The 26,926-nt window shown below is 37.7% G+C and overlaps 1 protein-coding gene across 4 annotated transcripts in view; it reads right to left on the bottom strand.

Moving 5' to 3' along the window:
* LOC134546219 (UNC93-like protein) overlaps positions 1-26,926 on the bottom strand; it is a 530,827-nt gene that overhangs the window by 53,901 nt on the left and 450,000 nt on the right. For all 4 annotated transcript variants that reach the window (XM_063388842.1, XM_063388844.1, XM_063388845.1 and 1 more), the window contains exons 3-4: positions 25,766-25,985; positions 3,616-3,778 (exon numbers count right to left, since the gene is read on the bottom strand). In XM_063388842.1, the coding sequence (XP_063244912.1) occupies positions 3,616-3,778; positions 25,766-25,985 (383 nt within the window). The remainder of the gene's footprint in view (positions 1-3,615; positions 3,779-25,765; positions 25,986-26,926) is intronic.

Raw genomic sequence — 26,926 nt, forward strand, 5'->3', positions numbered from 1 at the left:
GCATGTATTTTTCGCAAAAATATTTCGAGACTATAGTTGTGTATGTTTAAACTTTGAGGCATCGTCTATGTTGCGTGATTGGTTTGAGTTTTTCTCAGGTACATGTCCACTGTCAGTACACGAATCGCAGCAATCTTGTGCGGAGGCAAGCTCGCCCTGATTTGCCAGTTCAAAAGTGGGAATTACGCATGTTACGCAAAAAATATATCTTCCTAGTCATTAATAATACGCAAATACAAAATGGTGTTAAGAAAAGTAAAAAAAAATATGTTAAGTAGCCTATCTTGTTACGGCCATTGAAGCAAACGTCGGCTACAGCAATCAAGTAATAATAGAAAGCAGTGAAGAAGATAATACTCCCGGAAGAAGGTAATAAGCAGCTCTAAAAAAAAAATGTATTTGGGGCGTGAATAAGGGGGACGGGAAAGGTTACTGGTTATTTGTGTATTACATTACGGTGCTAGTGGTTACACCGTCTGACATGTGGGAATAAGGTCACCACTGGGTGCTGGAACACGGTAGAAAGTTTTCGTGAACAGATCATCGCTTGAGCCAAGCGATATACGGTACCAGGAATTAAGGTCACCGCAGTGGCAGACACAGGATTTTTTTTTTTAGGGGTAAGTTTGGAAGGGATATTTTGCAGGGAAAAAATTGAAAATATGAACACACTTATTTTAAATAACTTACTTTACTATTGACACTAACTCACAGACTTACGAACCTACAACAGTATCCGTAGGTAACGTGGTTTCTCACACAGTAACACAAGGTCATCACTGATATTTAGCAAATATTTTCATACCTTCTGAGGAGGGAGGTATACCTCCCCCCTCCCCCCCAACCCTTACGGCAGCCACTGGATCACTGATAGCTGCCACCTGTTAAACTCACGTAATACTCACTGTCGCAGAATCCGTTAGTTTCATGAAAATACAACCTGATAACGAAAATTAGTAGGCTATACAATAGAGTGAGAACTATTTTGTTTAATTATTATATCTGGTTGTGCATCTGTTGCTTCGACATTCCGATTGCATTTTTTTTTACCAGGCAAGACACTGCACATACCTGAAAGTCAAACTGAATCATATATTTACTAAATCTCTTCTTGCCTACCGGCTGGTTCCCACGTGTACTTGATCATTCACCTTGTGTCATACTCGAAAATTTCAGAGTCAGAACTAAATTCTGAACGGTCAATTCAATAAGTTGAAACTGAATGTTGATGTTTGCAAGCGCTTTTTTTTAGTGTAAACATCTTAGCTCTCAGTATACGGCGTTTGGTAGGAGTAATTTCGTAAAAATGGAACAGAAGTCGATGAAAGGAAATGTGAAAAAAAGATGGCGGACCCACATAAACCCGTATAGTCATTTTCGTAAATATTAGGGTACATAACAAACGTATTGGTGTGGCAAATGAAACTTTATGATAGTGTAATTACACAGGAATATATTTGGTGAATTAAATAGTAGTAGTAAAAAGTGATCTTCAGTTGTCATATACCTAAGAAAATTGGCATTACAATGATCATAATACACATTCTTCTTCTAAACGCCCAAGAGGCTTTCTAGCAAAATAATATTATATAATAATGTTGAATCTACTTAATAAGGTTACGGTTCGTTTTTAGTAATTATTTACAGACTAATTTCAGTCGTTTAAGCATAAAACAAATATACGAACATGTACTTAAGTGTTATAATATGGGTTTTAGAATGTTTTAGGTTAATATTTTAGTAATGCCATAGAAGTATAACTTTTGTGTGTGCGGGAAATTTAAAGCATTAACTGAGTGAATTTTAACAACAACAACAAGGTTAAATTTTAATAAAAATTCCGTGTCGATAATTGGTCAAAAATCTGGGTTTAGGATTTTTTTTAATGTCTTTGTTATTCGTGTTCAGAAATTCTGGTACGAACTTGAAAATAGAATATTTATTATTCATCAGTATATTTATTACATTCGGAATTAAATTTAAGATTTCTACTTTAAAATTTCGTGTCCGACTGTCGTATTATAAATTAATTTGCAACATGAACAACATGAGAACACGTGTATTTGCGCGTTACCGAGATTGTATGATTACACATCACTGGCGAGTAATGAACGAGTCTCTCGTTTTTCTTCTTTTCTTTTCATATTGTCCTTGGGTCGGTTGTAATGGAGCGCTAATATTCGGCAAACTCACTGCGATTCGTAACACCGCTCTCACCCGAGCAGGGGCGTAGCCAGGGATGGGGGGGGGGGGGGTTAGGGGTTGAACCCCCCCCCCCACTTAGCACCAAATCTTTAATTAATTTCTTATTCGTCACTCAAACAAATTTCATATTAAAATTAATACAATTTTTACCATTACAATATTTAAATTTAAGAACAGAAAACTGCTAAAATAGCACAATTTTACACCTTAAAATCCAAATCCCCGGACCCACCGCTTTAATACGGAGGGGGGGGGGGCATGCTTCTTAACACCCCCCATACACAAATCCTGGCTACGCCACTGCACCCGAGTACACCCGAACACGCACGTAAAAGACGTCTGATGTTTCAAACCGCTGTTGCGTTCCGAGGCCTCGATCAGTTTCGGAACGAAGGTCCCGGCCAGCACGACCGCTCGCGGCACACACGGGCCGGCGGTCGCCCGCGGCTGATTGGTTCAAAATAGCAAGTCGTGACCGGCCCGGCCTGCCGTGGTGGGACCGCGCAATTAAGACCTCGCCTCCACAGTCGGGAGGCCGACGCCCTCTGACCCCTGCGGGCGTTATCGCGAGCACTCGCGGGACATGCGGTGGTACACTCCACGTACCAGACTGACGACTGCGAACCAACATGCGGCGTGTGCTTCGTTAATATCAGAGAGACTGTCGTCCAGCCACAGCGGGACTCGAGGTCCGACTGCCAGGTCCGGGCATCGAACCAAGGACCCGCGGAGAGTTCCAGGCCGCGGACTGCCGCCCGCTAACCATGGTAATGATATTGACGATTATGTTATTATGGTTACGTAAACAATGGGTTGGGACTTTGAAGTGTATTAGAGTTAAGTAAGTAGGCGGGTTTGCATTCTGTGTTCGAACCCGTCTGTGCTTAGGGCAAATTAATAAAAAAAAAAAGGGGGCTGACAATTAAATGAATGAAAACAAGGGTTGTAATCCCAGTGGAAGTAGTTACATATGTGCTTTCTGCCGATGCGCAAGATTAAGGGCCCCGCCTACCCGGGCACATACACGCGGTGTGCACAGCTTCAGAAGAAACTACGCGATGTGAAAACTGCTCGAGATATCAGAGTGAGATATGTTTACGAAAAGCTTTTAAGGTAACGCTGAGGGCGGATGGTCGGTACGTTTCCGAATTTCGTTTTCTTAACTGTGTTTTATAGAAGAGTGAAAATAGCTATCACGAGTGTTTTCAGAATAATTTTTTTAGGCATGAAAGTGTCCGGGTACAAATTCTTAAAAGCACAGAAAGGACTTGCATCACAACTATGGCGACGACTCAACTATCACCACCTTCCCTAAACACGAGGAGAAGACTGCGCGCCAGTTCACAGCCTTGCGCTCACGAGCGCCGGGAGCACCAGCGGGCCCTGGAGTACCTGTCGGCCGAGACTCACCTGCGTGAAGTCGGCGCCGATGAAGGCCTGCTCCATGCCGATCCACACGGTGATGGGGATCAGCAGCTGCTGCTTGGGCTTCTTCAGCTGGTAGGCGGTGGCTGACAGCAGCTGGATGCCCGACAGCTCGGAGCTGTCGTTCTTGCGCTGTTTCTCTCCGTACCTGCGGGCCGAGGGTCAGGCCGGGTTCAGTATGCACAAGGGTCAGGCCGGGTTCAGTATGCACAAGGGTCAGGCCGGGTTCAGTATGCACAAGGGTCAGGCCGGGTTCAGTATGCACAAGGGTCAGGCCGGGTTCAGTATGCACAAGGGTCAGGCCGGGTTCAGTATGCACAAGGGTCAGGCCAGGTTCAGTATGCACAAGGGTCGGGCCGGGTTCAGTATGCACAAGGGTCAGGCCGGGTTCAGTATGCACAAGGGTCGGGCCAGGTTCAGTATGCACAAGGGTCGGGCCGGGTTCAGTATGCACAAGGGTCGGGCCGGGTTCAGTATGCACAAGGGTCGGGCCGGGTTCAGTATGCACAAGGGTCAGGCCGGGTTCAGTATGCACAAGGGTCAGGCCGGGTTCAGTATGCACAAGGGTCAGGCCAGGTTCAGTATGCACAAGGGTCGGGCCAGGTTCAGTATGCACAAGGGTCAGGCCAGGTTCAGTATGCACAAGGGTCAGGTAAGGTTCAGTATGCACAAGGGTCAGGCCGGGTTCAGTATGCACAAGGGTCAGGCCGGGTTCAGTATGCACAAGGGTCGGGCCGGGTTCAGTATGCACAAGGGTCAGGCCGGGTTCAGTATGCACAAGGGTCAGGCCGGGTTCAGTATGCACAAGGGTCAGGCCAGGTTCAGTATGCACAAGGGTCGGGCCAGGTTCAGTATGCACAAGGGTCAGGCCAGGTTCAGTATGCACAAGGGTCAGGCCAGGTTCAGTATGCACAAGGGTCAGGCCGGGTTCAGTATGCACAAGGGTCAGGCCAGGTTCAGTATGCACAAGGGTCGGGCCAGGTTCAGTATGCACAAGGGTCGGGCCGGGTTCAGTATGCACAAGGGTCAGGCCAGGTTCAGTATGCACAAGGGTCGGGCCAGGTTCAGTATGCACAAGGGTCAGGCCAGGTTCAGTATGCACAAGGGTCGGGCCAGGTTCAGTATGCACAAGGGTCAGGCCGGGTTCAGTATGCACAAGGGTCAGGCCAGGTTCAGTATGCACAAGGGTCAGGCCAGGTTCAGTATGCACAAGGGTCGGGCCGGGTTCAGTATGCACAAGGGTCGGGCTGGGTTCAGTATGCACAAGGGTCAGGCCGGGTTCAGTATGCACAATTGACCGCCACGTTTTCAAACCTGCTGATTCACTACATACACAAAATATTAATGTGCATGGGCAGGAAATTAATATATTTTATTTATGTTACGCACGCATGGCGCAACATCACATACGTTATGTTAAGTATGGGTAAACAGAGCAGAGTATTTTTTCCCTCAGAATTACTAACCAATGAGCAATAATGGTGGAGCATTAAATATTTCATGTACAATTTATTCCAGTTAATTGTATTTGAACTATTAACTACTTAGATGAGTTTTCATGTCAGTAAAAATTTAAAAAAATCACACACTGGAAATATATATTTTGTAAATGGAACATTGATGTTAATGTAAAATTACAGATAGTTGTAAATTGTACATTTACACAAACAACTATGTATCACTACAAAATATTGTTCGCACCTGGGAATTTATTGTTTGTTTCGTGAGAGTACCTCCAATAGTTAGATATTTTTAAACTGTTTCTTGAATAGCTTTCCATTATTAACTGCGCACACTAATAGGAATAATAAAACAAGATAAAGCCTAGTTATTAAATATTCGATTATCATTTCCACGATTTTAAAACAATTGTTTGAATGAAAAATTATTGAAAATATAAAATTATGTGGCAATTTTCTTAAGAAATACTATTATCTCGAAAAACGTATTTCATATATGAAAAAATAACCATTTAAAATATGCTTCTTGGGATAAATTACAAACTATTTCTTGGCAATTGATTTCCAAATAAATAATTTGTAAAAATAATTTTTTTTTCTGAGTGGTATGGAAGTCCTAAACCCGAGCATTTATCAGCGCTCGCCCCAGCCCAGCCATCACTCTTGGTCTTCTCTCTAACCCAGGTCGGCCGAGAGTATAGTGGGCTGCGAGCCGTATTACCATTGCGGGTGTTATTGTCGTCGAGAGATGACGTCCCGGGACAGTTGCTGAAGCGTCCCGCGCTTAGTTTGCAGTACAGAGCAAGTGGCGACCACTGTTGCCACATACGCACTACCCGGCTTGTTCATATCAAAAGTTTATTTTGCATGATAACTTTAACTATAATAATATTAAGTATTTTTAATTTTTAAGACTATAAATTAGTGTTTGTTGACAGTTGTCGTTAAAATTTTTCTTCTAAAAAGTTTCTTTCCTCCTGGTTGGCTGGGTGGTTTGGCCAATCAGGGATGAAATTCTGTTATTGTCGTCAGTAAAAGATTATTTCCCCGGCCTAATCATAGACTACTTCTTTATGAGGTCATCAGCAGAAAGTGTTTATACGTTTCAGAGAACTTCAAAATCAAGCTCTGCATTCAGCAACACACAGATCAACAGTTAACTGGCCATCAGCTCTAAGGACATCACAACTGTAGTCATTATGACAAAAAAATAATAATTCAATGCTAAACATCAATTATTATTTCACAGGAGAAACTATTTGTAGCCTTGCTCAGAAGAGTAATATATAAATATTATTTAAATAATAAAAAAAAGAAAATTGTTGAAAAATAGTTGAAAAACGTGATTGCGTCTTTCAATTACCACTCCTTTGAAATAAATAATGGGTAGTATCAGACGATGCTGTTAATGAAATACGACGGGAATCAGTCGTGTGGAAGGGGACGTGGAGGGGGAGGCAGGCTTACAAATAAGGCGCGACTCTGGTCGCCGCTCGACTGTGCGGCGCGGAGGGTCGTCCCAACAGCTCTGGGGCTCGGTTACTGCCCGGGTCGATAGCACGGCAGCCAACCGCTCCGGACACGAGCGAGAGGAACAAAAAAACACACGCGAAAACGAGATGCCCGCCTTATACGGCGTGACCAATCTCTACGGCGCCGCGGGTCTGAATAGGGATTCGGGATAATAAACCCCGGGTAAAAAAAAAAAAAAATAACTGCTCTCTGCGGGCGAGCAGAGTCGGCAGGTTCTTTGTCCGAAGAACTTCGCAAGCGAGTAGCAATTTTTTTTTCTAAACTCCCGCCAACCGGATGGAGCGATACTAAAAAAAAACAACCCTCAACACTGCATTCCGTAACTTTAGGTTTCCTGGCACATCAAAAAGCTAAATCCATTTCAAACTACAGAACTGATTTTTTTTTCTTCTGAACTGAATTTATTGAAAAAAATGACGGGATTATAAATTACTTTACGATTGAGCCATAAAATTTATTTTTATAGTGAGAGACAAACTTTACTCAACACGTTGATATTTTTTGGCCATTTCCCAATATTAATGAAGAAATGTTGCGGAAGAAAGGAAAATTATCTCCTAGTGACGCACTTTGTCAGGCAAACATTTTTACAAAATGGGAGATAACGGGCGTTTAAATTAACAACATATATTCATATGCATTACAGTATAGGATAAAAATCTTGCATAAACTAAATCAAAACAAAAACAAAAACGAAAAAATTCAGGAAGTTAATTTAGATGAACAAAACTTTTTTTTTACTTTAGAATTTTAATGAAAACAAATTTTTTAGAGATTCTACTTTTGACTATTTGTTACCTCCAATTATTTCAATGAAATACTTATACAACAATTACAAGTTTTGCGGTCGTTATAGAAAGTTGTTCAATTCAACATCAGCCAGGCGTCCAGTGTTTAGAATAAAATGTTGTTCAGCTCTAACTTCGAAGGCGTATACCAGCCGTGGGAAGCGCTGTTTACAATATAACTAGTGTACATGTTTTCAATTTATATTTTTCGTAGTGAACCTGCAGTTGAAGCGGAAGAATCATAACTCATCCTGTAAAACCTATAGTCTGGGCTAATCATACACTACTCTTTTTTATGAGGTAATCCGCACAAACCAGTGTTTACACAGTTCAGAAACCTTCAAAAACAAACTGTGCATTCAGAAAAAAACCCAGATAACTTCTGACTGGCCAGCAGCTCCAACCAATCGCAGAAGATCATCCCGGACTGGTACAAACACCCAGCAAACCACGAGGAAAGAAGCTTTTCAGGCCAAATTTTATTTACGGCAAGAGGACTGCCAAGACTCAGTAAAGTCCAGAAGACTGTTACCCCGATGACGGCAACTGCAATGTCAACAGAAGCGTTGGAAAAACTCTTGACTTATGACGCGGCTAGCACCCACAAACCCACAAACTTCAGACAATGGCTACGGAGGCATGCGATCTTTATTACTTGATATACGGAAATTTCGCGAATTTATCAAGTCGCAAGTTAGAACGCAAACCTGCACACTTTAGCACTGTGCTCATGATTGGACCGCAATTATTTGGACACGACCGTAAGTTAACGATACCCGGGCTAGAAGGTAGTGCCAATTAACAATGATAAAAATGTTTTCGATAAATAATCAACCACTGGGAAAGCAAAAGTGGGTTGAACACACCCATGACTTTGAATTCTACCCTGAGACGAGGGCAATACGCGAAATAACCGGGTGTCTGTGTAGTAAGACCCAGCTGCGTTGTTTGCTAGCAGTGTTTCCCATTGGGCCGGCAAGTAAACGCAGCGTGTCTCTGGTGCGTCTTCAACTCGCCGTCTTCCTTCCCGTGCGCTCGCGGGCGTAATTGGCCGCTTCCCCTGCGGACAGTTCTGGTGGTTGGCTGCGCGCAAGGACGCGAAATCTCATCTCGGCGCGGGCCTCGTGATCTTCGCGGGGACTGTTGCGCGACGGTTGGGCAACCGCCGTTCTGTGGTTTACCGCCATTACGTCCCACGTGCCGTCTTCCAGATGACTTTCCCCGACGTAGCAATTCTCCTCTACGACCGTGTAGTAGACGGCGAGTTGGAGGCGAGTTCATGCCCAAATGCCCAATTGTTTCCCATGACACTTGAGCGTCACGTGAACCCAGGACCGAGAGAGAGAGAGAGAGAGAGAGAGAGAGAGATACGGTGGCATAGTTTCAAAACTGTTTTTACTGCACTGCAATTTTTGTTTGTAAATGGAACGTTTACATGAAAAAAGCTGTAATCACTACAAAATAGTGTTCATAGTTAATACTGGCAATTTATGCCTGGTGTTGTTCCAGTAAATCCAATAGTTAAAGTTATTTGTAAACCGTTCCCTGAATAGCTTTCAAATATTAACTGGACAAATTAATAGGCATAATAAAACAAAATAAAGTAAAATTTAGAATATTCCAATATCTTTTCCGTTAATTAATATATAAACTATGCGACGGTTTTTAAAAGAAATTCTCAGTATTATTTCAAAAAACTTATTATTGCATACATGCAAAAATAACCATTGCCATGTGATGTACAAACTAACAATATTTTTCTTGTATTAAAAAATATTTCTTGGCAACACGTTTCCAGAGGAATCTTTTACAAAAGTACAAATTTAGGTATTTTCTGTGTGCACGATTTTACCTTAATGTTTGGACGAAACTACATGTCTAATGCTAATTATAATGCAGAAAAACTTACAAATTATGCGTTACGCGCATATCACGTGAGTAGTATAGGAATGGAGCTCTGGGGTCTGGGGTTCAAGTGTGAAGCTCGGAGCGACGGCCATCTTGGATTTACAAAAATTTCCGTTTTTAAAAAACACATCTGCTAAAAAATCTGAAAAAAAATTCCCTAATTCGAGGGAAAATTTCTCGTTTAGAGGTAAACTTTCCTGTTTTTATTGAAAAAAATATTAAAAATTCTGAATCCCTCAAAAGATGTTTGCCTTCGAAAGAAACCAAAATAATAAAAGCGGTTTAAGAGTCTTAAAAAAGCAAGCCCCCTCTATGCCGCCGAGGTCATGACCTAGACCTTGACCGCAAACTCAATATCTTGCTTACGTTACACCTGCCATCTTGGATCTGTAAATATTATCTGACTTTAATGGGAAAAAAATTAAAATTTATAAAAAATAGACTGAATAGAATTTTAATAAAAACCTCCGCCATCTTGGATAATGAAGTCACGGCCACCATCTTGGTTTTTAGAATGTCACTTTTCGTTACGCCCGCCATCTTGGATTCTAGAACACTGCACTTTTCGTCACGGTCACCACCTTGTATGTGTATGCGTCATCGTTGCAATTTTCGTTACGGCCGCCATATTGAAAATTCGTAATTATTATCCAATTTTAACAAGAAAATTTTTAAAATTATAAAAAAAATTATATTTTAATAAAAACAAATTTGCGTCATGGAGCCCCCGGTTCGAACCCAGCGAGGGCGATCGGTTCAAAATGACGACGGATCCTTCCTCCACACATCCACACAAGCCACCGGCAGACTTACCTCCCATCCCTAATGCCAGGGCAGACATTACGTCAGTCGGTATGATGTCATGGTGACCATCTTGTTTAGTCTGCTGGAGGCCGTCATCTTATAACGAGACTACGAGGCTACAAGGCTACAAGGCTACGAGTCTACAAGACAACCGGCTACTATAGCTCCATTCAGCAGGGAGAGTTAATTCATCTCATGCAAATAACTTGTTGCAAGTAGACCCGGTACTTGCAGCAGTTGACGCCACATGCTGTGTTGTACAGGCAGTCGCTCTTTCATGTGGGATGCGGGATCCTCACTCTCGATCGCAAGAGGAGGGCTTCGCTAGACATCAAGGAGAAGGTAATTCGTCTCACAAGTCAATGTTTCCCAGTTGTCAAGTCATAGTAATCGTCTAAGTATTGAATCTCTCCGTTTGACATGTTGTACAGATACACTATCTTTCATGTGAGATGAGGGATGCTCATTCACGATCGCAAGAGGAGAGGTTTGCTAGACATTAAGGAGAAGGAAGTTCATCTTGCACGATAGTAATCCTCAGCCGTCTTAAGCAATATTATTTTACTAAGTAATTTTTTTTTCGCTTGAATTCTACCTGATAAAATTATTGTAAGCACTGATTTAGTAGCAGAAATTCACTAATTAAATGTAACTCTGAATAAAATTGCATGTCTCATTTAGTTAAAAAAAAATTTTCATGCTGAGATTGATTTCTCAGAAATAACCCGAAGCATTCGGAGAAAACCAACAGAAGCGTCGGCATGAATGGCCAGAAGAACTTCGAGAAAACAAACAAAATATTGGCAAGAACATACAGAAGCACATGGAGAAAACCAACAAAATATTGAGATGAATGATCAAGAGCAACAGAGAAAACTAAACCACATTTTCCTGAATCAAGATCGGTGTTTCACTATATATAAATTTGAAAAATAAAAAAAAATAAAAAATAGATTCTGTTAGCTCGTGAACTTCTCCTTTGTTATGAAAGGATAGAGTTCTAACACAAGCCAAAATTTTTTGTAATATATATATATATATATATATATATATATATATATATATATATATATATATTAGAATTATTTGGTCAGAAATTCAAGATTACGAATTTACGGTCAAGGTCAAGGTCATGACCTAGGCGGCTTAGGGTGTCTTGCTTATAGGACTCTTAAGCCGCTTTTACAAATTCGTGTTCTTTGAAAGGCAAAATTCTTTAGAGGCATTTCGAATTCCGACTTTTTTAGTTTCTTTGGAATAAAAAACGGGAAATGTTCCCATCAAAATAAATTTTTGCCTCGAAACAGGGAGAGTTTTATTTTTCCGAATTTTTGAGATCCCTCTCCAAAATAAAATGGAAATTTTGAGTAGTTTTGTGCAATTTTTGAAGGTCAAGGTCTAGGTCATTAAAGATGGCTGACATGACGTCAGGGCTGTCGGTCACTGACCCCCTCCTAGCTCCACACTACAACTCCAGTCCCCGGAGCCCCATTCCTTTACTACTCGCGTCATTTACGTTTGCAGTATTAAGACGTTTTTTAATTTATGGTTTATAAATCGTACATTAGGTGCCACCGGACCCTTGTTTCTCTCTACGGCCCTGTATGACCCTAAATTATTATAATTATCATTAAATTATGGTGTTATTGATGCTCACCTTTCGCATACTTGTTATTACGAAGTCTGCATGTTTCCTAAAAAAATAAGTAAATCTCCCCCCTACGTATTTTGCGTCAAGAATAAAACCTAAGTTACTTTGGTATTGACAATGTGGTAACATCAACATAACGTGTAAACAGCTGATTTTTATATTAAAAAAAATTTAAAATTAAAAAAAAACATTAAAAATAAAAATTATTAAGAGTAATAATTGTAAACTCCACAACACGATCACTCCGTTGTTGGGGTTTTCATAATTATTTGAGTAATCTAAAACTTTTTTTAATTAACATGTTATACTGGGAATTCACCAGGGCCATCATTATTCTTCAATCAAACCAATAGATAAAACCGCAACCTTTTACTCATACTGATATGACGGGGAGAAAAAAAATGCTTTATGTGATACCCGGATCATGTCAAAAGGTAATGTATTATTTTTACTATTTTGAAGTAGCACATCCTTGTGCGAGTATTGCAAGTCATTATTTCGTTGCATGTTTGATTCTTATACAGTAGGACATGATTATGCATAACAAAAAAAAAGTTACTATTGGCCTGAAGACTGTGTCAAAAGAACCTTACAGTTATTAATACGTCCAGACTTTAAACGCCTCTCTGAACCGATGGCATACATACTCGTTCGAAGAAAAGGTTGCTCTCGATGTTAAATTGCTTCAATAAGAGGGACAGATAAAAGAACTGGCTTCGACAGGACAAGAAAGCAGCGATGATCTATAGCTCGAGAAATTTCAGTCTCAGTCCCCTAAGGCGGCAATTTCGATTCAGTAGTTCTGCCAAACACGTTCGACTCGCGTTCAAGGCTGATGAACTCTTTATACAAATTATTTTCTCATGGTGTTCTAAAAATTAAACATTGAGGTACCATTACGACGCAAAAGGTTGCGTTTCGTAGATTAAGTATGTCGGAAACGTTTGAGATAAATCATTGAGTTACCTTGAACTCATGATATGAAACTGCTTCAGGCTTCACATTACTCACAAAAAATAATTAAATTTTCGGTTCCCGCATCTTTAGCAACTGAGTGCTACAGTTAATTGGTTTGATGTGTATTTTTTCATGCGTTATGTTGTATTAAAATGTAAGACTGAAAACATGTCATATTACATGTGTCTGCTGTTACCGACAGTAGTTCATATTTTATTCTTTGAAGAGAAAGTATGTAAACCAAAATAATGATATTGATCGCATTACACTTTTTGATGTCTAACAACTAAGCTCTCGGTTTACGGCATTTGGTACGAGTAATTTCGTGAATGGAACGGAAGAAGCATGGAACGGAAATGTGTAATCAAAGTGCTACCATCTGTAGGGACGGCGCGAACCAAAGTTCACAAAGCCAAAGAGAAACTATCTAGTTTTAAAGGTTCAAAAAAAATTTATAAGATGGGCAGTACCTATTTGAGTAAAATTCCTTGTATAAAATCAGGTCCTAAGCAAGGTTTTAGTATTTTTTCGAGTCTTTTTCGCTTTTATCGGAGCCGTTTCATGATATATTTTGAAAATTCAGACTACAAATGGTTTGATTCGATAGGAGCCGTAGGTAGCTACTCCGGCAGCGAATTCTAGCGGTGGTTTCTGAAACCATGTGTGGTTCGCGTCCAGAAATGTAGCTGACAACACAATTTGCGTATATTTATCACGCTCGGTTTATTTAGAGAATCCTACTTAAAATTTCACATGAATTTGCAACACGATAACACATGAATCTGCTCGTTACCGAGGTTAGATGTTGCACATCTCTGGCGAGTACTGAAATACTCGCTCACATATTTTTTTTTTTAATCTTATTCGCGAACGGTTTGTTTTGCGAGATGCCTAATTTCGTGTTTACAGAGAAGGACGAATGTTAAGCAAGGACCATGAAAGCCTCTGAGAGAGAGAGAGAGAGAGAGAGAGAGAGAGAGAGAGAAAGAGAGGAAGGCGGATGGACCTTCAAGACTCACGGGCCATGAAATAAGGCGAGATGGCGAGACTGCGCTTGCTTTGTTCCCGGTCCGATGGCTCGGCGGCTACGAACACGACCCCCCAGACGGCGCAGCGCGATAAGAGCCAGCACCAGCTGCGCTGCCCGGCTGAGCCGGCCTCGCGGCGACCTCACGATCACGTCATCGGGCGAAACTTTTCACTTCATTTCTACGCCACGGCTGAAAAGGAGTGTTTACACCGTGAACACAGTTTCAAATGACTCTACATTACGGAAGTGACTGTTTAAAGCGACGGAGATTCTAATTTATACTTCACTAAACAAATTGTAATTTTTTTTTGTAAACGTAACAGATATATTACTTTGAACTTACAATACACTTGTAAATTTCTGCAGTTACACGAAAACAACTATATCACTACAAAATAGTGTTCGCAGTAATATTGGGTTCGGATTCTTACACGTGCATTTATGCTATGTGTTGTCACATTACCTCCAATAGTACAAGTTATTTGTAAACCGTTCCTGAATAGCTTTCCAGTATTAACTACGCACATAATAAGCATGATACAAGAAAATTTAAGTCTTATTATTAGATATTCGATTATCTTTTCCAAAGTTTAAAATAATTATGATTAAACGAAACATCAATTGAAATATAAAATTATGCACCATATTTCGTAAGAAATACTCGGTATTCTCTTAATAAAAGTATTTTATATATTAAAAAAACATAATCGTGTATTTTACTAAGTGGCATTACAGACTATTTCTTGGCAACCGGTTTACAAAGGATTTTTTTGTAAAAGTTTAGTAAACTATATTCTTTGTACTAACCATCATCAGACGTGGTCAAGCACCATTTCAGCAATGGTTTGAGCGTGAAAATATGGCGATGACGAAATAAAAAAAAAGCGAATTCAACTACGTCACAGCATGACGTATCCAGACAATTCCTAACTCCATGGTCGCGACGTGAAGGCGGTTTCAGGAAATACACCGTCGCTGTTTCCCGAGTACGTGGCCTTAACCAAAGGATCCTTCAATTTATAGGCTGCGTTCAGACAGAAACCAGCCGTGGAAGGATATCCCAATTTTTTCTACGCCAACACAAACACGGTGCATCAACATTTACTTTTTCAGCAGTCATTACATTTATAAATTTTTCCATTTTTGCGTTTTAAATTAATAATTCTACAGTAACGGAGAAACATAAAATGTCGTAGCCAGCAGCTGCCTGCTTAAGAACAGACCATCGTTACGTTTTTTTTCTACTAAATGGTAGATAACCTCTCAGAAGGCCGTAAGGATGCACGAAAGGACGCGAGCAACTCGTCCTTTCACGAAAGGCCGTGTATGCGATCCCTGCAACTAGTCGGGAGGTCGCCGGAAACGTCCGGACATCCTTCAAGAAGCACTTCCCGAGGATCGGCGCGCGGCACAGCTGGAACCTCGCGTCCCTGCGCTGTGGCTGGCGAGGCGAGGGGGGTGGTTCTCGAGCGCGCGATAATCTCGGAGGCCCCGGAGTTTCTGAACCTGTGTTGCCAACTGCAAAGGCGTTGAGGGAGCACGTCACTTTCCAGGTCATTATTTTGTATTTAAGTGAAACTCTGGTAAACATGCAGACTTTCTAAATGGTTCAACTTCCATGAGATGAAACATATTTTACACACCATACTTCTTGCTTGATTAATTGCCAAAGTTTAAATTTTAACGTCTGTGGGGCGTACAAATAAACAGAATCAACTGGCAAACGTGACTAAAACCTGTTAGGTGCAACAGCAATGCTACTGGCTACTTAACGAAAAAAAAAAGGTAGGAATTTATTTCAGTAAATTCTAACTAATTTGACTTGGCCTTTCAAAATCCTCAAATTTTTTGAGGATTTTGACAGCTAAGCAAGATGAAATAAGTTTTTGTAATATACATACAAACCCTATCCTGAAGTATCCACTATAAATGCCTAAAATCTAAAATAAGTTTTAGTCCTGTTTTCCAGTTACTTGTACGCCCGAAAAACAATAAAAATGTAAATTTCGCAGCTGATTATGGAAGAAGTATGCTATCCTATGTATCCTATGTATATGTATATATGTTTTAATTACATAAAAGTCTATAAGTTTATCTGTGATTAACATAAGTATTATAAAGTCATGACCTGAAATGGGAGGCACGCCTTTAAGGGCCCAGCCTACACTGTTAAAAATTTTCACCATAAATTTACGAAGAACGCTGGTACAAATTATCCAGGTATCAGTTGCTATCTTCGTAAATTTACGGGTACGAAGGTCACCTACTTTGAATATGAGCCGAAAAGAATAATCTGGGTGTATAAGCAACTTAAAAAAACAAACTTGTCAAGACTAATGTGAAAACACTCTTTTTTTGCCACGTGTGCTTTTACCCTGTTTAAACCTAATAACTAAAATCATAAGTTGAAATTACGGCGTAGTTTCTACGAAGATCAAGCAATCTGAAATTAAGAACTTCTCTTCGTTTATTTGAGGAGAATTATTCGTTGTAAAGTCCGTAAATTTACTGTAATTTCGAACAGTGGACCCGGGCAGAGCTTCAGAATAAACCACGTGATTTGAAAACTGCCCAAGATATCCCAGTGGGGGTCTAATCACGAAAATAATTTAAGAATACACTGTTATGCGTGTATTCAGAAGATTTTTTCAGACATGAAACACACCTTGAAAGCACAAAATGGAGAAACAACTCGAGGCAAACGCCGAAATAATTTCCTCCTAATAATAATGTCGTGGCCGATTTCTCCCCCACCATCTATGATATGTGATGACTTGATTTAAGCTTTTGGACATACGCTATTGCTAAGCACTTTTTCTGTAGAAGAAAACTAAAAAATACCCAAATGATGATATGTGATATGTATTCACCGCCTTGTCATTTTCACTACAATTCTACGTGGCGCCCTAAGCAACGATGATTATTTTTCATTTTAATGTTTTTCTGTATTTACATAATTTAAACGATTACATTGGTTTTACAAAATATAAAGCACCAAAAACAGCTAGCCTGAGTTTGTTATAATGATGAGATTTATGACTACATACAGAATTCTTACAATAATATATTATATAAAAAAGCAAACATAAAAATTATATGAATCTTTTTAGACGTCAGGAAATTGAAAATGAAATTAAATGATATGTAAAATACAGTAATATTCTAATTCAAAACACGTAATAATTAAAATTACGTTCAAAGGAAAATAAATCTACATAATCCACAAGAAAAAATCAAAACACTTAAATTTTATAGCACTGCCATTTGTTAAATTTGTCTAACCATAGATTTATATATTTTTATATTAAAATGACATAGTTTTATTTATAAATTTCAATGGAAGAATAGCTTCCATTTATGGAAGCAAAAATACTAAAAATGCCTGTGAATTTTTTTGTGAAGTAGAGGAATATGTAAATTTAGCGAGAGAGAGCTAACGCAGGTAATGCACTTGACGAATGACCCACTAGTGGGTTACGGACAACTCCTGAAACGTATATGACATTTCTTCAAACAAAGATGAGGGTAGAGGGGGGAGGGGACGTGGCGCCTATAGGCGAATAGTGCTCCCGTGATTGGACGTGGTTGTGTGTATGTGTGTTTGGGGGGGGGGATGTGTTGGGGGGGTAGGGGGTTGATCGTCGGCGGACGCAATTTGTCCCGGTGAAGTGTGCTGATTTGTGGGACGCGTTAAAGTGGACTCTGGCGCCAAATAGTTCGCATTCGCGTGAATCGTTCAAACATGGCCGAGATTGCAAACCTTACAAAACATTTACACGAATGACTACTGGGCTTAACAAAAAAACATTAGTGCTAAACAACCTGAGATATCGAAGTAAAGTACTTTCATATGAGAATTAAATTAAAATTTTAACTTTACAGTCACAAGCTGTCCCTGCAATTTATTTATAGCCACGTGTATGCTATATTATAAATTTGTCATTTAGATGTGTTAGATTGTCTATTGGATACTGCCACGTTGATAGTACGTGCACTCTTATTTTCTATAGAGAACAAGGATATTTTATTAAGAGATTAAACTTTTTTTTTGGCTGTCGTTAATTCTTAACACACTGCAACGTGTGTGCAAAGATAAAAAAAATAGTTTAAAATAAAAAAAAATATGTGAATGTGTGCCAGAAGAAAGTTAAGGCTATCAAAAAAAAAAATATTAAAGGAAGTATGTTATCACAAACTACATTTATATTTTTTTAATCCTGGAAGAATAAATTGTTATTGATTAACGGTGAGATGATTTCCGCTAGAAAGTTTGGTTTAATAGCTCTTGATTAGTATCTGTTACGTTCTAGACGCATTCTGTAATATGGCCGCAGGATTTCCTGTTTCTCCGCAAGAGGTCGACCGGAGATGAATTATGCAACCCGATAACCTATATACGCATCGTGTTCGTGGCCCTGTGGTACACTCTGGATAACAAATGTATTTTGAACAGAAGCATTTTTGGTAAAACTACAAATCTGTGCAAAGTTAGAAATTTTAGAAGTTATACTTCTTTAGGCGCGTTATGAAAAAAAAATGGCAGTGAATTTTTACAATGCTCGCGCACCATACAACGGAGTTTTCATAGGATGAAAAAAATAAAGGATACATAAAAATAAAAATAAATCATATATATGTTTTAAATCTTATACTTTAATGACATTTAAATACTGGTCCATATAATTAAAAATATTTATTTATTGTGAATATTAGTGGTAGAAATTGTGTTTATAAACGTTTTCAGGTATATTTATATATGCGAGGTTATGTTCCCGTAGAGCTATGTACAATTTATTTGCATTATAAATTATTATATTATTATTTAATAAATGATTAAAATATATAAATAAGGATACAGATTCAACATACTTATTGATTTTATGAAATTTAAATTATTAATTTTTACACGTGTTTACATTAATAACGAAACCTGAGTATTTATTTAATTTTTTAATTTGATTGAAACTATTCTTAATCACTCATATTTATAGTATCACACCAGTACTTTCATTATTTTATTTCTATTAATTATTTGCATTGAAAATTAAAGTTATTTTTTTACTCTAGGTAAGTATAACTTCTAAGGCGTGGACATAAGTACACGTATCCAATTTTTTTGTAAACAATGTCTTCTGTAGATTCACAAGAATAGTAAAAGTAAGCACTTATGTACCGTTGCCAGCTATTTCATGTAAGAATCATTACAAATCATTTATCGCACTATTACAAGCCATCTCTTGTTACTTTGCAAGACAATGCCTGCAGATGTTCCAAACTAGGCTAAACAGTTTTGAATAAACATAATTATGGTCTTCTAATTAAATTATTCAATAGTGGACATAGCGGCTCAGGCAGCAAATTCTAGCGGCGAGTGCGGAAACTATGTGTAATTAGTGTCCAGAAATTTAGTCGAAAACACAACTTACGTATATATTTATCACACTCGGCATTATTTTAGGTAAAGAATCCTACATTATAATGCGTGTCAGATTTCCGTATTATAGGTGTATTTGCAACATGAGAACACATGCATTTGCTCGTTACCGAGGTTAGATGTTACACATCTCTGGCGAGTACTGAAACACTCGCTCACAATTTTTTTACTGTGTAATGACACACCATGAGACGTTTTATCCACGGAGCAGACGTGACCGCTGGCATTTCGCTAACCTATTTTCGGCCCCGGACAGCCTCTAGTGCGAATGAGTGATTCGATGGTCTCTCTCATGCTTGGATTGCAGCACCGTTGCAAGATTGAGACTCCCCACCCAGTTAACATTAAAAATCTTAATTTGCATATTATCTTTAATAAGATGTAGTATATTTTTTATTTTAATTTTTTATATTTGTTGATCTATTGTCTATTGATAATATTTTCACAGTTGTAATAATTCTGACAAAAAAAATTATGCTAAACACCAATTATTATTTCCCATTAGAAACTATTTGTAGCATTTGTCACTAGTAATAATAAGGCATTCCATAAAATTATGTGCTCTGCTCACAAGAGCAAAAATGTTAAATATTTAATGTTACAAAAATTTTGACAAAAAAACTGAGACAAAATAGCGTATTTCAATTACGACTCCTTAGAAATAATATTTTAAAAAATATTAATGTTATCAGAATGTATTTTTGGTGAAATATACAACAAGAAAACGTATTTCCTAATTCTCATCCAAAAATTTACTTCACAAAATACAATGTTTCAGGTATTAGTTAATAAATTGTAATTACATTAAAATGTTGTGTTCAAAACGTTCTTGCTCTCTGGCGTACATCTGGCAACACAGCGCACAGAAACAAGAACAGTGCCAGTGGCAGATATCGTGCATTAGAATGAGAGAGTAAATGCCCTTCGAATACGCGCTCCGAGACTCGAGCAAGTGTTGTTTACAACCGCACGTCCCAGCAGCCATGTTTGTCACGGACAGCGGCCTAGGAATGTCGAAACAACTTGCGAGTTTAGGCTTCTTTTTGCGCACTTTACCGCGTCTCGAGTTGAGACTCCGGCCCTCGTCTTCTATTCACATTCCCATGCAATATTACAGAAAAAAAAGCGAGCTATTCTTTCAGTACTCGCCAGTATTGTGCAACACATAACCACGGTAACGACGGAATTCTTGTGTTCATATGTTATAACGAAACGGCTCCTATAAAAACGAAAAAAAACCCTTGATAAAACTAAACCCCAACTGTGGCCCTGATTTCCGGACAAAAATTTTTATTAGAATACTGCCAATATTTTTCAAATTCATGAAACCGTTAAGTCATCCCGGGTTAGCAATTCGTCGAACGTCAATATGATTTTGACGGAGATGTGTAGGTACAATTGTGAAAACGTGAAACACAACCCGCTACAAAACAGGAAACACTGCACTGAAAAGAAAACTAACGGCAACGATTAAGATAAGAATTGTCGCATCGTGTATAAGTGACAAGAATATAAAAAACAATAATAGAATCTTAACGACTTCACAGAATTCGATGGGGTTCTTTCGTCGGCTAGATATTTTCATTGCAGAGATCTGAATGTACAGAAATAATCAATATAGCATATAGTTTTTTTTAAAGGCAAGCTGTTTTTCATAAAATATGGGCTTGAAACAAAAAAAAATAAACAAAAAATATTTTTTTACTGCAAAAATAATTTAACCACATAAGAAAAACCTCTAAGTTATAATAACCTCGTCTTAGAACGGAAAAGTATAACAATTTAAAGCTTATTATAACATAATATATTTCGTTCTAAGATTTGGTTATCATTGGGATTTTTCTTATGTAATTTAAATAATTTTAAAGTCAAACATTTTATATAAATGTTTATTTTTTTTTAAGTTTCAAGCCCTTATTTACTTTACAAAATGTTTTATTTTTCTAAAGTATTGCTGCGAAAACTATTTTGTAGTGATACATTTGATTTCATGTAAATGTACCAATTCACAAATACCTGTTATTGTACATGCATATTTCTGTTACATTTAAAAACAAATTACATTGTAGTTTGGCTGGTTTAAGTTAATCTATTTTTTTTAATATTAGGTTGGTTTGTATGGCACACACATCAAACCCAAAAAATTTTTATGCGATGTGAATTCTAAGGTTTCATAAGTTACCGTCAACTCCGAAACACTCGGCATTCACTAAGTGAGAATAAAAACAACTATGCCAAGATTAATTTTAAATATTATTTTGGACACACAACATTGGTGGTTTATATTATATAACCTAGAGAAAACCTGAAGACTAAGAAAAAAAAAACTGAAAAACACAAAATACACAAAAAGAGCCAAAATCAGACGATGTTAAATTTATAGACACAACAGAGATAATGAATTAAATGCAAATATATAAATCATAATCGTCAAATAATTCAAATCGAGGCTAGGATATTTGCAGCTAAGGTAGTGATTTAAAAGAGCGCCATAAGTGATGAAATTAACTTCGCAGAATGTAAACGTTTTTTTTTTTTTTTTTTTTAAAGTGAAGGCGTTTCCTTCCGCAAATTGATCCGGAATGGAAGAGTGATTTTTTCCCCCCCCCTTTTGAGTGAGCAGAAACATTGTAAAACGTGGAGGAAACAGGCTTAGGAAATGCAAACCAACTAAAAGCTATGTAGCCTAAATAAAACCCCACTATATATTCTGAGTGAGGCTCAAGTGATAGTCGCCGTCTCTCTGGAAACACCGCAGAAATAACTGACAGTCTCTCTTACACGTAGGAAGTTTCATTTCATGAAAATGTTTACATATAGCAAATGGAATATTAAAATAAATGTGTTATGGCGTATTATGTTTTATTCATAAAGCTGTATCGTTTGTAAAACTCAAAACTTACACGAAAATAAGGACAGGGAATGATTCTTATTTTAAAAATTAAAGCCGATTAAACCTATACATAACTTGCCGACTTGTAGCAAAAGAAGTCGTTCAAAGAAATTAATGCGCATTAATACAGTCGACAGTGATGCAGCAACATGGACTTCGTGCTGCGTGGCAAGGGAAACATTTCCGTATTTTTCCTGTTAACAAGTCAAGTTCTTCTACAGACCTTCGATCGAGTGACTTTTATCGCTTCCAGTCGAAGAAGACTTTATTCACATAATAATTATGTACACTATATATATTTTATGTAAATTTAACAGAAATATATTTGTAAAATTACATATATTTGTATATTTTAACATCAACATGAAAGGAACTGTATCGCTACAAATAACGTTTTTTTTTTTTTTTAATTACTACTGGGTTCGTATTCTTGCCCGGGAATTTATGCTTTGTGTTGTCCCAACCTCGAATAGTTTAAAGTTATTTGTAAACCGTTCTCTGAATAGCTTTCCAGTATTGACTGCGCACATAATAAGCATGATACAAAAAATTAAAGTAAAATTATTGGATATTCTATCATCTTTTCTAAGATTTGAAAAAAAAAAAATGGTTGCATAAAGCATCAATTAAAATATGAATGTATTAAAATTTATGTGCCAATTTTCGTAACAAATACTCAGTATTATCTCGAAAATCATTTTTCATAAAAATGCAAAAAAACATATACACGTGTTGCACAAAGTTACAATAGCATACGTGTAGTATTACAAACTATTTATTGGCAACTAGTTTCCAAAGAAATATTTTTTAAAAGTACATAATATTTTTTTCTCTGTAGAGTAGCTTCTGTTCTTGGTATGCTTAGCGATAGCAGAATTCAAGTCGTTGATATATCTCAAGGTGTTACAATGGATCATGTATATAGCGTTTAAAGAACCCAGAAATGCGGATTAAATCCAGACATGCATTACCACGGATGATTATAACCATGCGATTTATTTTACACTTCGCAAATTAAGTATTCATAGAAAACATATTTTTGTACTTCTACAAAAAAATCCTTTGAAAAAAAGTTGCCAAGAAATAATTTTTAATACTACAAACAATATATTGTAAATTTACAAAACACATTTCTACGGTTATTTATACACTTATAAAATATGTTTTTTTAGAAACAATACTTAACATTTCTTTTTAATTTTATGAAACTTGGCGCATAATTTTAAAATTTGATGTTTTATACAAGCATAATGGTTTTTTAAACCACGGAAAATGTAATCGAATATTTACGAGTTGGACTTCTTTTGGTTTTGTTATGCTTATTTATGTGTGCAGTTCATAATGTAAAGCTATTCAGGGAACGGTTTACAAATAACTTTAATGTAGAAACTGGGATAATACAAAACATAATGGCCGGGCAAGAATCAGAAACCCAGTAGTAATGCAAAAACATTTTTTGTAGCAATACATTTGCTTTTATGTAAATGTACAAATATCTGTAATTTTACATGATAATTTAAGTTCAATTTACAAAAAAAAAAAATACAGTGTACTGATGTCCTTAAGCGTAAACATTATACTTACTAGCAATGCATTCCGTTAATGCAGGTTCTAGATTTATTAAACTCAGTCAAACAACTTAGTTGTCACCTGCGCAGACCTCACTATTGCCTTGAAAATCAAATTACGCCACTTTCTACTTGGGGTTTTTATTGCAGGGATGACGTAACAGAAATTACTCAGAAAATGTAACTTCTGTGTTGTTTTGTCACTCTGCTTTCTACGCAATCTCAATTCTCAGTAAAATTCTACTAGGTAACTAATTTGATTGCTTCTAAACCATGGAGATAAAAATTTAAGGAACGGGTAAGTTCCATGTTAATAATTGTTGTCAAAATGAGAACAACCTCCACCTCTTCCAGATGGACAGCAAAACACGTTTTGGTTATACTGAAGTTAAAAGTTTTCCTTCCTGATGTGTTTTAACATCTCTGTAAAACAAAACTCTTTTCAGGATGTCATCAGTCTTTATACAACTACGGTTTGTTTAGATATCTCATTGCTAACCAGGGTAACTTCATTGATAATACCTTTATGGTATTAACCAAACTCCTCTGCTACAATAGTCAAATACGTCTAGCAAATGGGGGTTCTACGAAAGAAAGAGTTATAAATGCATTTAAAACGAATTCTCCTACCCCAAGACCTATAAACATAACTTGCAAACTTTCTAACCAAACATAATATCATCTAAAAAAAAATAAGCCCCATGCCCCTCCTTCTTTTAGCGGCATTGTAAAGTACATCACTTACAATTAACTACATAAATATCCTGCAACATACGATAAATCTATGTCATGAAAATTTATTTTAAACATTATTTTGGTCATAGATCATAAAAAAGAATACACCAACACACAGAATACACGTCAAAACCAGCCAATGTCAAATGTTAAATTTATAGACAGCACAGAGAATTCCGTGGAATGTATTGGTCAGAACAATATCACAGCACAGACAAACACCGTGGTCTGACAATGTCGAAACAGGTGCAAACGTAACCGTGAATACAGACAAACAACCACCTTGAAAAACAGAGCAACACACAGATAAACCAAGCGATGATGTTAAGCAGATACTCTGAATAACACAACGATAACACAGCGACGTACAGACGAAACCAGCGATTAAATTAAACAAATATTCTGGCAACACAACTACGACTGTGTTCGCCTATACTGTGATACTGTTCTGACTTATTCCTTCCACGGCATCAGGGCTGTCTATACATTTTACATTCGACCATGGCTGATTTTGGCTTGTTTTCTGTATGTTTGTGATTCTTTTCTTTGTCCGTTCTTCAGATTTTCTGTATGGCACACAAAGTAATACAAAAATAATAACTTAACGGTTCCCAACTGTCAATTATAAGCAACACGTGGTGTATGGTATGGTTACGAACAATGACAACCACATGAAGTTGTTAACCAGTACTTTTGCCGAGAACGATGGCGGGAGGCTACTTATATAGTATAGACCATTTGTATTGCTTTGGAAGAACCATAAAATGTGAAACCAAGTTAAATGATACATACTATATCGTTCATACAGCGTCTAAATGATGATGAATAAGGTTTAGTCTCTCAATTACATCGGAGGGCTTTAGAGATGGTTGTGAATGAAAACTTTGGGAAGGATCTGCTAGTTTCTAAATTCTTAAACTAACTTGCGGTAGAAGAGATAATGCTGAGTATTTATTACAAAAATGAATTGTGATCATATATTTTAATTGATGTTTTATTCAAGCATAATTTTTTTTATACCCACGGAAAAAATAATCTAATATTCAAACATTTTATTTTGTTGTATCGTGATGTTAAGCAGATACTCTGAATAACACAATGATAACACAGCGACGTACAGGCGAAACCAGCGATTAAATTAAACAAATATTCTGTCAACAAAACTACGACTGTTCGCCTTTACTGTGATAATGTTCTGACTTATTCCTTCCACGGCATTCTCTGTGCTGTCTATAAATTTTACATACGCAGTTTATGCTTGAAAGTTATTCAGGAAACACAAAGCATAAGAATCCGAACACCTCTGTAGTGACGTGGTTGTTCCCATGTAAATGCACAAATGCAGAAGTGCGGGTGCGTGGAGGAGTCACTGACCTCTTGAGCGGGTCGACGAAGAGCGCCACCATGCCGGTGGCCGCCAGCACGCAGCACAGGTAGATGCCGCTGATCTCGTAGATCTCCGAGTCGGGCGGCCGCTCCAGGTTCTCGCTCGCGTGGTTCGTCATCACGCAGAAGTTGGCGCCGCAGTACTCCAGGTCCTCGGCCGTCTGCGTGGTGTTGGGGTTGCCCGGCCCGCCCTCGCCCGCCGACAGCACTGCGAACACCCAGCGGCTCTTCTCCACCCTCCACACTTTTCTGTGCTCTTACAAAAGATTTTTTTTTTTTTTAGACCAGTTACTGAGAAATAGTTTGCAGCATCAAAAGAAAAATATTGTAAATTTCTACAACATATGGCTATAATTTTTTCAGCATATCGTCGGCTTACTTTTAAAACCTTGTAAGTCCAGATTTTCCCAGTTTTATATTCCGGATGAGTTTGGTGTATTTTTTTTTCATTTTTTCATAGTGCATATGCTGATAAAACCTCGTAAGTCAACTCTACATAGTCTCTTTTCTATTCACAAATTATAAAACCTCGTATCTTTGTCAGTCGAAACCGTGCTCCAAAAGCTCATAAGTTCTCCTGTAAAATTGACTGAAATGGAGTTACGAGGTTTAGGAAGTAAGCCGACGATATATGAAATACGTGTTTCCTTCAAGCATTTTTTTAATGAAAAAAATTAATAATTGGGCTTTATTTTTTTTAAGAATGATCATTAATGTTCGCGGTTAATACCGGAAAGCTATTTAGGGAAAGGTTTAAAAATAACTTTTAACACAAACACAAAGCATAAGTGCCCGACTAAGAATCCGAACCCAGTATTGCTTCGAGAAAGCGCCATTTTGTGGTGATACAGTTGTTTTCACACGTAAGTGTACAAAATTGACAAATATCTGTAATTTGAAATGAATATTTCTGTTCCATTAAAATAACAATAATTTACAGTGCAGTTTGAATTTTGGTTTTCTGCTAAGGGTTCGTGCAACTCTTAAGCCAGACATTTTCCTGATTCTTCCTTCTTTTTTTTCTCTAACAACCAAACATTTCTCCCGGTCTCATCAATAAATCAATTTCGCAAGATAAGATAAATATATTTAACTAAGAAAACGATGTGTGATAAAAAATTAGGGTGAATAATTTTATTATGAATAGTA

This window comes from Bacillus rossius, chromosome 1, assembly GCF_032445375.1.
Source record: "Bacillus rossius redtenbacheri isolate Brsri chromosome 1, Brsri_v3, whole genome shotgun sequence".
NCBI lineage: Eukaryota > Metazoa > Arthropoda > Insecta > Phasmatodea > Bacillidae > Bacillus > Bacillus rossius.